Source organism: Tasmannia lanceolata, unplaced genomic scaffold, assembly GCF_043159265.1.
Source record: "Tasmannia lanceolata isolate RefF3 unplaced genomic scaffold, GAP_Taslan_0.1 ptg000003l, whole genome shotgun sequence".
In the NCBI taxonomy this organism is placed as follows: domain Eukaryota; kingdom Viridiplantae; phylum Streptophyta; class Magnoliopsida; order Canellales; family Winteraceae; genus Tasmannia; species Tasmannia lanceolata.
The window spans coordinates 57,563,919-57,579,397 of record NW_027518680.1 but is presented as its reverse complement, the minus strand read 5'-3'; the positions used below and the strand labels follow the sequence as shown (position 1 = coordinate 57,579,397).

Sequence of the window (15,479 nt, the reverse complement as noted above, 5' to 3'; positions counted from 1 at the left end):
AGGGAGGCTTTTGGGCTGTCATAGAAAGGAAGAATCCAGGAGAAACCTCTTGGCATCCAAGTTTAGACTCTTATTGAAGGATTTTGATAAATCCCTTTCTCCTCTAATGTCGATTGCCTCCGGTTGCTCTCTCGGAAAGAGGAAGGCCGTATCCTCTGAAGTTCATGATCTCCAGTTTCTAAAAGAATTGGAATACGATGAAAAAATGGCGTCTGAGGAGTGTCCCACCCCAAGAGAGATATCAATGGGGATTTGGAAAACGCAGTGGAAGCAATTTAAGAAGGATGCCTTGGCAAACAAAGAAGAGCTTAAGAAAGTCTCTGGGTTGACTAATCTGAAAGATGTCTTTGTTCGAATTTACAAACTTCCTTTTTTCATGGAAGCTTTGGAGGAGGAGACAAGGGCTCGCCGGTTTCGATGGGAAAAAGAGAAGGCAGATGAAATAGAGAGACTAGAAAAATTGATAAAAATTTCTTTAAAGGATTCCCAAGATTCAAGGGACATTTTAGACAAGGAGGTGAGTACGGAGATCCGAAATCGGATGGGTATGGAGGTTGAAGATAAAGGGAAGGACAAAATGGTTGAGGAAGGCGAAGGTGGGGGAGAAAATGATGTATTCCCATATGAGGAATTGGATGAGATGCTGGCTATAGGTGATGTATTTGGGATAGGCTTCGACGATGATTTAGAAGCTGCGAAGAAACTTTTCTTATCTATGGCGATCAGAGATTTGAAGGAGCGAAGAGAGGCCTGTGTGGAACAGGAGGATGGGAAGATTGTTGAAAATTTGGGGGCCGAGGGTAGGCATACCCTAAAGGAAAGGCCATTCGGCTCCGGATAAGAATTGGTAAGTATCCTTAGTTGTTAAGAAGTGTTTAAAAGAGAGAGAGAGAGAGAAAAAAAAAGAAAAAAAGAAAAGGAAATAGTTATCATTTAGAGGAGAATACAGTCAAGGAAAAAGAAAATGGAGTTCAATTTCTGGATGACTTCAGGAAGTGTGTTAATTGGTGAGAAGTTGACTCCCCTAGGCATGAGAGGCCTTACTGTCTTTCGTCTAGGGTTGACTTCTTCCTTAGTCTATTGCCTGAAGATGGTAGTGATTTTTCTAGAATTAGTCCGGAGGATGTTAGCTGTTAACTTGTAAAATTCAAAAATTGGGTTATAGGATTGATGATGGTAAATATTCTTGATGATCATCCAAGATAGCTTTAACGATTCAAATAGCAAAGTGAAATACTTGTTTATATCCAGAAGTACATACTCTCCAATAGTCATGGCTTGAGAGACTCTGTCTTTCGCGTAGACTTATTTTTCTAGATATTCTTGCCTTGCTATATTTTTCTTGGAGGACTACGATTGATCTAGAGTTTCAGAGTGTCAGCTTGGTTTTTGTTATGAGAACAGATTTATACTCAGTTTTTGAAGGGTACATGTGAAGGTGTACAAAGAATCTTCTGGAATTTGTAAAGAAAGTTTGTTGATGGAAGGAAGCAAGGAGGAGGTGTTAGGCTATTGTATTTTGACTTACTCTGCGGTATTTTCGAACTGGTCTCGGGTATGCCCATGCCAACACTTTTTAACATTTTGTAACGCAGGATGGGACTCCTGGTCCCGAATGCTACCTTATACTGATGAAATATGTCAATTTTCAAAAAAAAAAAAAAACTCAAAACATATCGTAATTGTAAAGTTGTGGTAGTGGTATTCAGAAAATATAGATAAAAGAGATCTAGAAGGGGCCGTTTGGATACGCGGAATTTAGAATCCAGGTTTTTAAATTGAAAACAGTGTAAAAGAGGGTTCATGATCAAGCTGATGTATGCTGTCCTGACAGCGTTTCTTGGATTTTAAGTGAGAAACTCAGGTTTTAAAAATCTCTCCTGCATCTTGAGATTTCTCAAAACCTGGAAATATGGGAGGATCTGCTACTCTCTTGCTGACAGAAAGAAGGGCAAGAAGCAAAAAAAGAGTTAAAACGACGGCTGGTCCGCTTCTTCTCGTCTCTCAGCTACAATTCTGAAGAAATCCTAGATTCTAAAATTCGCGTATCCAAACGGCCCTAAAGTGTTTCGAAGAATCTTGAAGTATTGGAATCCGAGATGTGTCCAACATGGATTCTTTGCCCATTTAGAAGAATCCATGTAACAATGGTTGTAGCACATGTCTAGAACAATAAAGTCAATAAAAAAGTACAATGTAATGAAGTATAAGAAAGTACAATGACCAGTCTCCCATCTAAGGACCCCAACTCTTTGTCAATATCACATAAGAGTTACGCTGTATTATTGGTCTCCTGCCGATCTGACATTCCTTGCGTAAGATATGGTTACCTTGATGTGCAATTCAAAGACGTTTTCTACCAAATATCATTCTCTACATTAATGAAATGAAACAAAATGCAAATAATATCATCTTTCCATTTTTGTCGCTCCGACATTTTCTGTTTTACATGGTTTTTCTGTTTTAAAACCATGGTTTATATGTTTTTTACAAAGATGCACATTACATAGGATTTAATGTTTTTTTTTGTGACAACCAGAGTACAGTCAAGTTGTCACTGAATTCAGAATGTCATGTTATCGTGATTGACTTCCACTTAGTCAAGGGAAAGGTGGACAGTTCAGAATTTTTATTTTTATTTTTTGGGTGGGTGAATTTTAAATTTTCTATTACACATTTCTAGTCACAGTCATGGTTTTAAATTTCGGAAGAAATCTGAAAATTTTGATTTCGGTTGGGACTGAAACCGTATCTCCCAAATTTCGAGAAATGGATTTTTTTAAAATATTTTATTATTTCCGAAAATAATTAAATAATACTTTTTTATTACCGGATTTCGGCTGAAAATTCGGTTTCAGCACCGAAACCGAAATTTAAATTGCCATGTACGTTCAATGAAAAGAGACTCATTACAAATCGCCATGTACGTTCAATGAAAAAGTTGTGAATATTCTTGAGAACATATCAACTTTTTGTGGGGCCTTAGAAAGTAGTCTGATACAAGTCATTTATTCCTTTTTAGTATAAAAGTCGGTGTAATCCTTTTAGACGTAATGTTGGTGCTGTTACTTCTCTGGTTCGACCCACTAGTTAGTGCCTAAATTGTTCCGTAAATCCCTAGTTTAGTGTATCACACTCAATTTTGGAGGCATGTTAAGGCAACTGACGTAATTGGGTTTTATTTTGGAAGTGTTTTCATGATAATCAACGCCAAATTATCATGAGAAACTCTTGTTCCTTTGGGTGTATCAGGCAATTCAATGGAATAAGGTGAGGATTTGGGGGCTGTTGTTTGGCTCATTTCATTTTTACACCTAACCGATAATGCTCAAGTGAGATCGTCTCAATACTATATGAAGGTCTCTATTTATTTGACGTTCTTGTTTCTTTTAAGCTAGCAACTTCGACCGGTTTATGAAGTTTTTGCACACTGCATTCGTATGTTCTGAGAATACGTCCTTGAATTTTCAGAATTGATGTCTATTACTTGTCTCTGTTGGTACTTTCTGTTGCTCAACACTGATTTTATTGACATAATTCGAGTTGATGAGATGGTTGGTAGTAATGATCATTTATGGTCCTTGGTTGTTATAATATTTGTATCTTTTCTTTCATGAGGTCTTTAATACCTATTTGCTGGTCTTTTGATTAATTGTCAATATGTTTCTCAGGTTTTGTACTCGTTCATTACTTCGTGATTCCCTTGATCCTGCTGATGTAGACAAAATTCCTGGGCGCCAAAATGACCGGAAAACACTTCTGGGGGAGCTGAATTGGATTTTCACAGCAGTGACTGATACAATTGCCTGGAATGTCCTTCCACATGGTAAATAACTGTTTTAAACCTTATTACTTGTCTGCAACTGTTTTTCTCTAGTAGGTAAGCTAGGATTAAAACCACGACCTCATGGTTGGGAAATAGCACCTTCCTGTCCATGTTACAAGGATTCTTCTGAATGGATGAAGAATCCGTGTCGGACACGTCTCGGATTCCAATATTTTAGGATTAACGGAGGCACTTCTAGGTTTCTTTTAATTTTTTTTTTCCTGAATATTACTGTCACAACTTTACAATTACTGCATGCTTTAAGTTTTATCCATCTTATTAGTAAGCTTTTATATTTTTATATGAAAGTAAAACATTATTATTTTTTCGATGATGAAAATAAAACATTATATTTACCCAATTTACTAAAAGTTTTAATATATTATTTATTATAATTAAAATTTCAGAATTAATTAAAATATTTTGGTGAATCAACGAATCTTTCTTTTTGAGGTTTGCCGAATCCATCGCTTGATACCCGTGTCGGATTCCGACACTCGTTCGCATACTGATGTAACATAGCTTCCAGTTCATCTACAGGCCGAACCCAACTTGTCTGCAGTTGTTTTGAATCAGCTATTCTCTTCTGGGAAAATGATAACTCCCCCCATTTTTACCCACTAATTGCAAACCCTTCCTAGTTAAGCATTTATCCTCAAATTAGCCCTCCTCTCTAACCTCGGTTAAATAATGGTAAGTTCTAAACGTATTCTTTTCTTTCCCTTTTCGACTCCTTCCTAGGTTAATCAGCTTTGGTTTTTCCATGTGAATCGCATAGAAAGAGTAATTAAAATTTAGCTGATTGTTAAGAAAATGTTTAGATAAAGTTTAGCCGTAACCATGGTTTCAAATTTCAGTTTTGGAATGCGTTTTGGTCCTTACCGAAACCAAAATTTCAGCCGAAATCGGCCGAAATCGTTTAAAATAATATTTTATTTAATACAAAATTTCGGTCTAAATTTGGGGAAGATATTAAATAATTAACAAAATCGAGATTTTTGGGTTGAACAAAATTTCGGGAAAAGTCAAAATTATGTAACTTTTCGTGTATTGTGGATTTTGGTTTTGGTCTTGACTGAAATCTGAAATTCCGTTTTTGGTCAAAATTTAAAACCATGCTCATACCTGGCAGCATATTCTTATATTACTTTCTGGGGAAAAAAATCAGATCCTGTGAAAATTAGATTGTTCAATCTACTGCTGAGGGGGTTTGAAGAAGATTGTGTGTGGGTAGGATGTCTGCGGTTTGGGTTTCTAGAAATGGAAGGCAAAGTGGTGTGATGAACCCCAGAATAGAACCCAGGAATTATTTGATTTTTTTTTAATTGGTGATGTTTTGAAGTCAACTGTTGATGAAACTAGCATGATGTTCAAAACCTTTGCTAAATTCTTTTTTTATTTGAATGATATCCTCTTGTAAATTCTTGAGAAATCCATCGAGTCCATTTTGTTGAAATTCCGTTTGGCAACTCATTTTTTCTAAAAAATTTCCAGAATCTAGCAATTTCTTCTGCATCGTAGTGGAATTCGTAGACAAAAAAATTAATCCTCAATTCCTAGATTCATAAACTTCGATTTTTACTTCAAAATCAAATTTTCCATTAATTTTTTTTTTAAATTTCAGGTACATGAGAATTTTAAAACGTTTCATTCTGTTTAATTGAACAGAGCTTTGAATGGAAGGAAGAGGGCAAGAAGTCGACCAGGGAAGATGAAACAGCAAACCGACATTATAAACACTAATATTGTTTAACTCTGTGGACAACAAAATAATGAATATTAGTAGTATTTATCCTAGGTTAGGATGGAGGGTGGCAGATAGTAGACTTTGTGTTTTTTCATTTGGGGGAAGTGGAAGGGAATTTATATTATTTGCCTTCCCTTCTCTAATTTTGGTCAATTCGTCGCTGACATGGACATGGGTCTTTCAGGTTTGTTTCAGAGATTGTTCAGGCAGGATCTGTTGGTTGCTAGTTTGTTCCGTAATTTCTTACTTGCTGAGCGAATTATGCGAGCTGCAAATTGTTCCCCAGTTTCATTTCCAGTGTTGCCTTCAACTCATCAGCATCATATGTGGTAGCCATCTGTTCATTTTATCTGAATATATCCATCATAATTCTGCTATTTTTTTATCTCATTTTATAGCATCTTCTTTTATAGGGATGCATGGGACATGGCTGCAGAAATCTGCCTTTCTCAGCTTCAATCATTGACTGTCAAACCTGAAGCTGAGTTCCAGGTTTTCTATACACTTAGCTTACATTATATACTAAGACTTCTATATTTTGATTGGTAATGATTTGACATTCATGGTTTATTAGAAAGAAATGATGTCCATATCCTCCCCTCTCTTACATCTTTTCAATTTCATCTCTTCTAATTTTCATTTTCAGCCAAGCCCTTTTTTCACGGAACAGCTAACAGCGTTTGAAGTATGGCTTGACCATGGATCTGAACACAAAAAGCCACCAGAGCAATTGCCCATAGTTCTGCAGGTGAGACTCTTATTTGTAACTGCATCCTATGGATTTCTTGTTATCTTGACTTTGTCTATGATACTTCGTAGTAGCTATAGCTTTTCATGTAGTGTCGAAAATATCAATAACTTTTCAGGTAAGATTGTAGATTGCTTCTATATCGATGCCATTTTCACTTTTAGATCTTTTTTTGTGGCCGTCCTCTTATTACGTTTAAATTTATGCCAGCTTCATTTTCTCTGTGAGATGTTCGAATTTGACTTCTAGGGCATGATTTTAGTCTGTTAAATTGCACTGCACTTGTGTGAGAAGTGTGCTTTTTATTAGTTCCACATTGAACCCATCGTTTTTTAAAAAACGTATCTCAGGATAGATTGGGGCTTTTGTATGATCAAAATGCCACAAAAAATCACATATTTGACTGTTGAATACTAGGGCACAATAGGGGAATCTTTTGGATCGTAGAACTGTTAGGCCCAACTGTATTTTTCCACTTTTTCAATATTTCAAGGATATTGCATTCATGAACTTATATTTCTTTAATTTATATATTTATATAGGGCTGTAAGTTTTACACACTATAAATTTGGTCCTATACACCTTATATATGTATGTATGTATACATTTGTTTGTGTATACACACATACACATGGTATACACACATACCCATGTACCTCCTTTCAGTTGTTATTTTGTCTGCCACTGATCGGGGTGGATATTAGTTTCCATTTCTTTAAAAAATCAAAATAGATAAATCAAAATTCTTATGGATAGCAGTAATGATGTATCTCTTCCTTTCTCACTGCCCTTTCATCCCTATTCCCTACATATGGTATAGGGGTTGTGGAGAACAAACTTTGGTCATTGCCATGAGCATAGGAAGCCCGTCATGTGATCATGGTTTTAAATTTCCACCGAAACTGACATGAAACGACCGAGATGTTTCCGTTTACATCACCACGGAAATGATGCCAAAATTGTAAGGCATATCAAAACCAAAATCGTAAGTTCATTAGTGATATACTATGTTTTCCTACATTTTATTTATATGAATTGCATGTAGAATGTGGTGTATCTATTATGTATACCTATTTATTTGGGTTACATGTGAAATGTGATAAATACTGAATTATCAGACACACGTGGCATTGCATGTCAGTAGGTGTTCTGTAACGACCCGCTTTCCATGACCGGATCGCTACAAGCAAAACCTGCCAAAATACCCATAAATTTTTATTTATTTTTCTTAAACCATATATGAAAATTAAATAGCCATTGCTCTTATTCCATTTCCAAAATGTCTTCTTACAAAAGCTTTAACTTAAAACCAATTTACTCAATTAAGTAAAGTCTTGAACTAGCCAATTTAAAATAAATTCAAAGGGGTAGACGAAGGGTATCGTCTTCCTTAATTATTTGCTCCCCTCATCCTACGCTCCTAGACGTCCTCGTGCGCAAACGCACCCTCATTAGAATTCTCTAATCCTGGGGAGAAAAATAAGGTTATCAGAATGATAGAAACTGAACTAGTATAAGAATTCAATTTAAAACAACACATCAAGATCCATATTATAGATAAGACAATTGAAATTTTCCAAAATAATGGTTTACCAAAATCTTCTGCAACTGAATAGAAAAATCATTTAGCGTGAACAAATGTAATAATAACTGAAAGAGAATCATTTAATAAAAATAGGAGCAATTATAAATCTAGCATTTTCTTATCATATCAATTTCATTTAAACCCAGGACACTCCAGCTCCCACTAGCTTGTTGCCCTTGCCGACACGGTCGACTCCGCGTGGACTTATTATGGTAGATCATACCGCCTAGGGACTCTTGGTCTCCGTAGGATTCCGACATCAACTAGGAGGTGCGCGGTTCCCCCAAGTTGTATACATTTGTTTACGGGGATAACTCAATGGTTTTCCCATCACCCTTTCCCATTTTCTCTTCGGATATTTCTTATATTTTCATACGACTTCCAAGTTATTTCATGTGATAAAAACAATTAAACTGATAATTCCTTATTAGAAATCAGATTCATTTCCAACATGTAATACAAGAGACAAAATTTCATTCCTCATAGAATAGTTTAGAAAACATAAAGATTTAGATACTTCACCATTCTTGTTGTATAAATTGAAAGCCATACGAGCAAAGTTTAACTATCACCTGCCTTATCGAAAATGTTTTATTGAACCTGTGAGGTGGATGTTCTGGAACGGCCTTGAAATAAGAGGGCGGTTTGACAGACCTGGCATAAATTTAGATGTTAAGATACCCATCTAAATGTTATAGCATACATTAGAGGAGGGTTGAAAGCCAGAATCGTCTAACCTCTTACTCCTAATAGCCCTTTTTCTTAAATAAAAATTTATAAGATACATATATACCCGAACGAGAATAGCACACCTGTTTTCTTTTATTTATGAATTGAAATTTATTTCACTTCATATGTACTGGTTACACAGAATATTTTCATAAATCTTAGTGTTTGAAGTTAAAAATCATTTTGATGATGTGCGTTCTGATGAAAACAAATCTTGATATTTCATAACACATCATTTATATATATATATATATATATATATATATATATATATATGTATAGAACTGACATAACATTAAAAAATCATTTGATCTAGGTGTGAAATCATTTATGAGAAAATTGAAAGAAAGTCGTTAAACCCATTTTAATGAATATAACTATTGATACTTTCGTGGCCGAACACAAAAATCATTTTATCAATTATATATATATATATATATATATATATATATATATATAAATACACGGTACTGTTGAAATATAGCACATATATGTATTTTACAAGGAAGCTCTTTATTTATCTTATGCTCATAATACTGTTTAGAAGAGGTTCACATAACAAAGATCATTTTATCTACTATACATATCTTTGAACTATTTGAACAAAAACAATATACATATGAAAAGTTGTTCTTATGTACTTTAGGTACCTATATCTGTTGGAAATTAAAGTCTAGTTATATAAAGAATTCTAGCATTTATCCTATATACAGATATTGTTTGGAAATAAAAGGAATCATTTTCTCAGACATATAACATAGGACTGTTGGATAAAACCCATGTAATAAAATCACTCTACTTAAATTTGTTCCTAGACTAGTAGCAAAAAAAATCATTTTTATTTAATTTACGTAACCTGTTCATGAAGTCAAACTGTCGAAATTCATTTAAAAGACCTTTAAAAATTTATTTTAACCATTTATCTGTTGAGGAATTTTTTTTATCAATTTCTCTTTTTATAAATTAATTAATAATACCCACTCCCTTAACATTTCTTCAAATACAATGCTGATCATTCACAGAGGACATATTTTTTCATGGAAATTCTATTAAGTTAATATAAGGGTCGTCAACTGATGGCACTTATTTTCAAAGAGGATTCTATGGAATATATATATATATATATATATATATATATATATATATATATATATATATATATATATATATATATATATATATATATTAGTGGTCATCAACTGTTGACACATATTATGAAAGGGATTTCTATTGAATTAATAGGATGGTCAACTGATGACACAAATCCAAAGAAATCTCATTTCATTACATGGTGGCCATCAATTTAATGATAACACACCATAGCTGGAATAAAACAGGAATAAAAGGACACTTAATTGTGATGCTACAAAGCTTGAAGATGACTAGGGTTCTTTTCCTTTCTCTTTTTCTCTTCTCCTTTTTTTTTTTTTTTTTAACGTGTCCCTCTCTCTCTATTCTCACGTTTTTGGGCAAGAATGGGAGGAGTGCACCACTTTTCTTTTTATTCTATTTTACTTTCCTTATTTTGAGATTGGAAATTATGGTGAGTGGTAAGAGGCTATGGTAAATTGCCATCAATCCAACCCCTTGATTTTATCTACAAGGCATAGTAGCTATCTTTAAGGGGTTTAAATTTCAAACGAAAATAAAAGAAAGGAAAGGAACGACCAAAAGAGGGAAAAGATGTGCACAATGAGTTGTGTGCACAATTCTTTCCTCATGGGGAATCGTGTAACTGCCCATAAAATTTGGAATCTTCCTATTTTATCTCTCATTCACTCATTTTTCATTGGTTAGTAGATATCCCTAATTATATCTTACTATACCTAGATTTTTAGATCATATCTCAAAAAAATCAAAGAATATATTTTATTTTTAGAATTAGAACAATTTGGACGTGGGCCACTCTCTATTTAAGAGTATGCACATTTTCCAAGCAAGGAAAAACGTGGCCCTCTTCCCACAACATTAAACTTTCTATTTTCCATATTTTAAGTGACATTTTTCATGGAATTTATTCATTTACAACAAGCCTTGATAACCTTTCAATAGCCATTGATCCAAAAGGGCAATGGATCTAAGATAATCAAGGGGAGAGAGCAATTAAATTTTTAGGATTAAGGGTTGGTCAACGATGGATCTTCGATCCCCACCCTTGAAATTTAGATCTACCGATCCAAAGGCCTAAATCTTAGCGTTATCAAAGAAGGAGTGAATCACAGTCATTACATGTTCGATGTTATTAAACCATTATGGATGGCTATCTTGTTTATATGATGGGTTCTGAGTTTGTATTTGTGCTTATTGTAGTATTCCCTGAAGTTTCATCTATAAATTCTATCATTAACATATGTTTCTATACATTTCCATCATTTTACTTGATTTCCATTGAAGTTTCCGATCGAAACCCAAACGTTTCTTTTTCCGTCACAACTGTAACCGAAACTGTAACGACTGGATTTTCATGCATCACGTCGCTACGGTAAATAACAGGTAAAATCCGGTAATTTAAAAAAAACAAACCACAATGATAAATAGGGGAAGCGATAAGAATACTATTTAATTAATAAACCATCCATAAATATTTCCAAAACCGTAGCTTAAAACCTTGCATGTGATATGTCCACACATTCTCTCGCAAGTCTGCTCATCTTCAATTTCTGCGTGATTGTGCCATTTTGAAAACTATTATTTTAGCCAAAAAAAATAAAATTAAATCTTTTCAGTTTCTAAAACTGATTGCAGAAGCCGACTTGCATAACCATGCTAATCTAACTTTTGACATTTTGAGATTATCACTATGGGGAGGCCGCCAGTCACAGCCCAACACCTTGAGAGGCATTGCTAGTACTCAATACCCCCTTCCAAGGGTGTTGAAATGGTTCCTGATATTGAGGCCAACACCTTGAGAGGCATTGCTAGTACTCAATAGTCAATACCCCCTTCCAAGGGTGTTGAAATGGTTCCTGATATCGAGGCTAACACAACCGGTGTACCTCCTCATTTGGCACCTGCACTACCTGTCTTACAAAAGATCTTCTAACTCCTCTTCAATGGTTTCGTTCGATTCCTCAGCCCCCCTTTAGCCCTCCTTTTTGCTATCCTAATGACCCAATCTAACCATAGAAAGAGTCTAAACCATGTTCAATGGGTTCTTTCGTTTCCTCTGTCCTCTGGCCTTCCTAATGGGCCATCCATCTCACCCAAGGAATTTGTCAACACTGTTTCCCTTCCTGTTTCAAGCCCTATACCAATGCCCTGAACTGCACATTATGCCAACTGTGAAAGCATTTTATGCCTAAGTTGAAACTTTGAGAGATAGTGGAAGACCCTTTATGAGAAGACACCGGTTTTGAACATGTATTAGTGTGTTGTCATTCGGGGGAGAAAGTGGTTTAGACTTTAGAGCTTTCTTGATATCCGACTGACTATATTTCGTGACCCCAGAGGAGGCTCTGATCAACGAGATAATTGCCGTTTAAGCAGCCTTCTTGACAAACCCCAAAGGATATGACTGTATTTTCCGTTGCCCAATTAGGAAGCTGCTCTTCAGCATTGTCTCTTGTAATAGTTTTTATCTTTTACTTTTTAAATGGTTGTGTAATTTGTTTTCTAAAATAATTTTATCTATTGCTGGTGGTATGCTCTTTATTTAGTTCTGATTCATTCTGTTCAGGATTTTCTTTTATCTTAATTTATGATTCACTTTTGATTTCCTTGTCCCTAAATTTTACTAAGTCACTATTTCAGGTTTTGCTTAGTCAATCTCATAGATTTCGAGCTCTAGTACTCCTAGGAAGGTTTTTGGATATGGGACCTTGGGCTGTGGATCTGGTAACTTGTTGAATTGTCACTTTACTGATATTTGTTAATATTCTTTTAATGTTCGGTCGTTCTGTCCAACTTAGCTTTAAGTGTTGCTGTTATGATAGGCCTTGTCAGTTGGAATCTTTCCATATGTGCTGAAATTGCTGCAGACGACAGCATTGGAATTACGACAAATTCTTGTATTCATATGGACGAAGATCCTTGCCCTTGATAAGGTATTCCGTTTCACACTGCAAGGCATTGCTTTGGACATGGTTTTAAATTCCGGCCGAAATATGGTCATTTTGACCGAAATTGGAAAAAAATTGGCTGAAATGACCGAAATTTGAAAAAAAAAATCGGTTTCGGTAGGGACAGAAACCATGGCTTATCAATTTTGGCCAAAATGACCGAAACCTAGATTTAAATCCATGGCTTTGGATTTTGTCTTATATTTGGCTCATTTGCTGCTTAGCAATCAGAGATAGGTATAAGCTTCTTTTTCTCTGTAGTGTACTGCTATATTATAATTTTATGATCTGTAGTATATCGTACTTAGTTTCTTTGGATCAAGCAAATGTTTCATCACATAACTAACAAAGCAATGTACTTTAGTTTTATTGGTAAATTCGTCTTTATTGTTTTTCCCTTCGTCAATATTCTGATACTAAAAGTATTAATATTTGTCCGTGTTGTCGAAAATCAGTCTTGTCAGGTTGATCTGGTGAAGGATGGGGGCCACATTTATTTCATCAATTTCCTTGACAGCATGGATGCTTACCCAGAACAGCGTGCAATGGCGGCTTTTGTTTTGGCAGTTATTTTGGATGGACATCGGCGGGGACAAGAAGCCTGTCTTCAAGCGGGTTTGATACACGTTTGCTTGAGACATCTCCAACTTGCAAATCCACATGACCCGTTACCAGAGCCTTTACTCCTTCAGTGGCTCTGCCTCTGTCTTGGAAAGCTGTGGGAGGATTTCCCAGATGCACAAATGGTAGGGTTGCAAGCAGATGCCCCCGCAATATTTGCCCCGCTACTCTCTGAACCACCCCAACCTGAGGTATACACGTTCTTTTCGATAGAGTAGTTCTCTACAGCTCCCCAATTTAGTGGGTTTTTTTTTTTCTTCGAATGGTCCCAATTTAGTGGTTATATCTTTATAGCAATAAAGTTGGTTTGTGTCAGGTCAGGGCTTCTGCTGTTTTTGCTCTTGGTACCCTTATAAATGTTGGATCTGACTCGTTCAGAGATGGGCTTGGCGGTGATGAGGACTGTGATGATGATGAAAAGTGTAAAGAGTTAAATATTGTTAGAAGTCTTCTGAAAGTTGTTTCGGATGGAAGCCCCCTGGTTAGGTCTGAGGTTTCTGTAGGTATGTGAAAGAATTCATCGAATTTCCAGGCAGACAATTAAACTTATATTGTTTCCAAGTGTTCTCAATAATATACACAAGTGTTTGGAGCAGGGACTGTAACATTTTCCTGGATTCTGCTTAACCGTCAGAACTTGAAATGCCAATGTTTGTGTGAATCTGTGTTCATTCATCTATCTGACCTTTATCTTCATGAAATTTCTGTTATTTATTGAATATTTTCGTCGAAAATTGAATATTTCAATTTTATTTTCACATAATTATGGATGTGCTCACATTTTCTACTCCATGGGACTGGATGTGTTATCTAGTTCGTCAACGAGAAATAGGGTGGGCCCTCATTGTTTGGGTGATCCAAACCATTCATCTAATGGGCCTGCCATAGATAGGGTGTGCCCAAAACATCATCTCCATAGGATCATCCCAACCCTTCGATTTGTGGAGGTTTAAAATGGACAGATTTGTGTAGGTTTAAACCTGTTCATTTTAACCTCTTCAAATCGAATGGTTGGGATGATCCTATGGAGATGATTTTTTTGGCACACCCTATCTATGTCAGGGCTTTACAAATGAATGGTTTGCATCACCCAAACAAAGTGGTCCCACTCTATTTTTGGTCGACAGACTAGATAAGACTAGATAATTTATCTAGTCCGTCGGAGTAGAAACATTTTTCCCATTATAGATAATATAATTAATATTGAATTAATCTTTTTCTATTCATTTTTATGCCGTTTGTAGGAAGTTTTTTCTTTACTTCTGTGTGCTCTAATTGTGAATTGTGAATGCGATGGGTGTATTTGTTTGACAGCTCTTGCGCGCTTTGCCTTTGGCCACAACAAGCACCTGAAGTCAATTGCCGCTGCATGTTGGAAGCCGCAGTCTAAATCTCTACTCACTTCATTGCCATCTTTGGCTAATATTAGAAGTCCAAGTAGTGGCTATACTAACACAAGCCATTACATGCAGTCTGGATCTGCCATTCCTTCGCAAATTGGCCCTGTATTGAGACTTGGCAGTGACAACTCAGCCCTAGGTCGAGATGGAAGGGTCACAAACAGTAGCCCACTTGCATCTTCTGGAATCATGCACGGCTCCCCATTATCGGATGACTCATCTCAACATTCAGATTCTGGAATATTATTAAAAGAAAGCTGTAGTAATGGGGTCATTAATAACTATTCAAGGCCAGGAGCTCTAGACAATGCATTATATACTCAATGTGTGTTTGCTATGTACGCTCTAGCCAAAGATCCATCTCCTCGCATTGCTGGTCTGGGCCGTCGGGTACTCTCTATTATTGGTATTGAACAAGTGGTTACAAAGACGTTGAGGTTTGGTGGTAGAAGTATTCGGCCGGATGATCCCACCGGTTCATCTCCAACCCCGAACCTCTCTGGATTAGCACGATCATCATCATGGTTTGACATGAATGCAGGTAATTTCTCACATATGCTTCTGATCATGGATTTTAATTTCGGTTTCGGTTTCGGACATAGCTGAAACCGAAATTTCGGCCCAAATTTCATTGTTTTACCGAAATTTCAGTAATTTCGGCCAAATTTGGTTCTTTGGCCGAAATTTCGGTTTTGGTCCCAACCGAAATCCGCAATTTCGGCCGAAATTTATAACGATGCTTCTGATTATATTGTTTTGTTATTG

At 35.9% G+C, this 15,479-nt stretch overlaps 1 protein-coding gene across 3 annotated transcripts in view; it reads left to right on the top strand.

Annotated features, from left to right (window-relative positions):
* LOC143856535 (regulatory-associated protein of TOR 1-like) overlaps positions 1–15,479 on the top strand; it is a 41,514-nt gene that overhangs the window by 12,673 nt on the left and 13,362 nt on the right. For all 3 annotated transcript variants that reach the window (XR_013238267.1, XM_077366789.1, XM_077366798.1), the window contains exons 9-17: positions 3,672–3,826; positions 5,758–5,902; positions 5,987–6,065; positions 6,220–6,321; positions 12,386–12,469; positions 12,568–12,678; positions 13,149–13,505; positions 13,631–13,817; positions 14,629–15,255. Coding sequence is in view for 2 of the 3 variants with exons in the window: in XM_077366789.1 (XP_077222904.1) it covers positions 3,672–3,826; positions 5,758–5,902; positions 5,987–6,065; positions 6,220–6,321; positions 12,386–12,469; positions 12,568–12,678; positions 13,149–13,505; positions 13,631–13,817; positions 14,629–15,255 (1,847 nt within the window). In the remaining variant the exon portion in view is untranslated. The remainder of the gene's footprint in view (positions 1–3,671; positions 3,827–5,757; positions 5,903–5,986; positions 6,066–6,219; positions 6,322–12,385; positions 12,470–12,567; positions 12,679–13,148; positions 13,506–13,630; positions 13,818–14,628; positions 15,256–15,479) is intronic.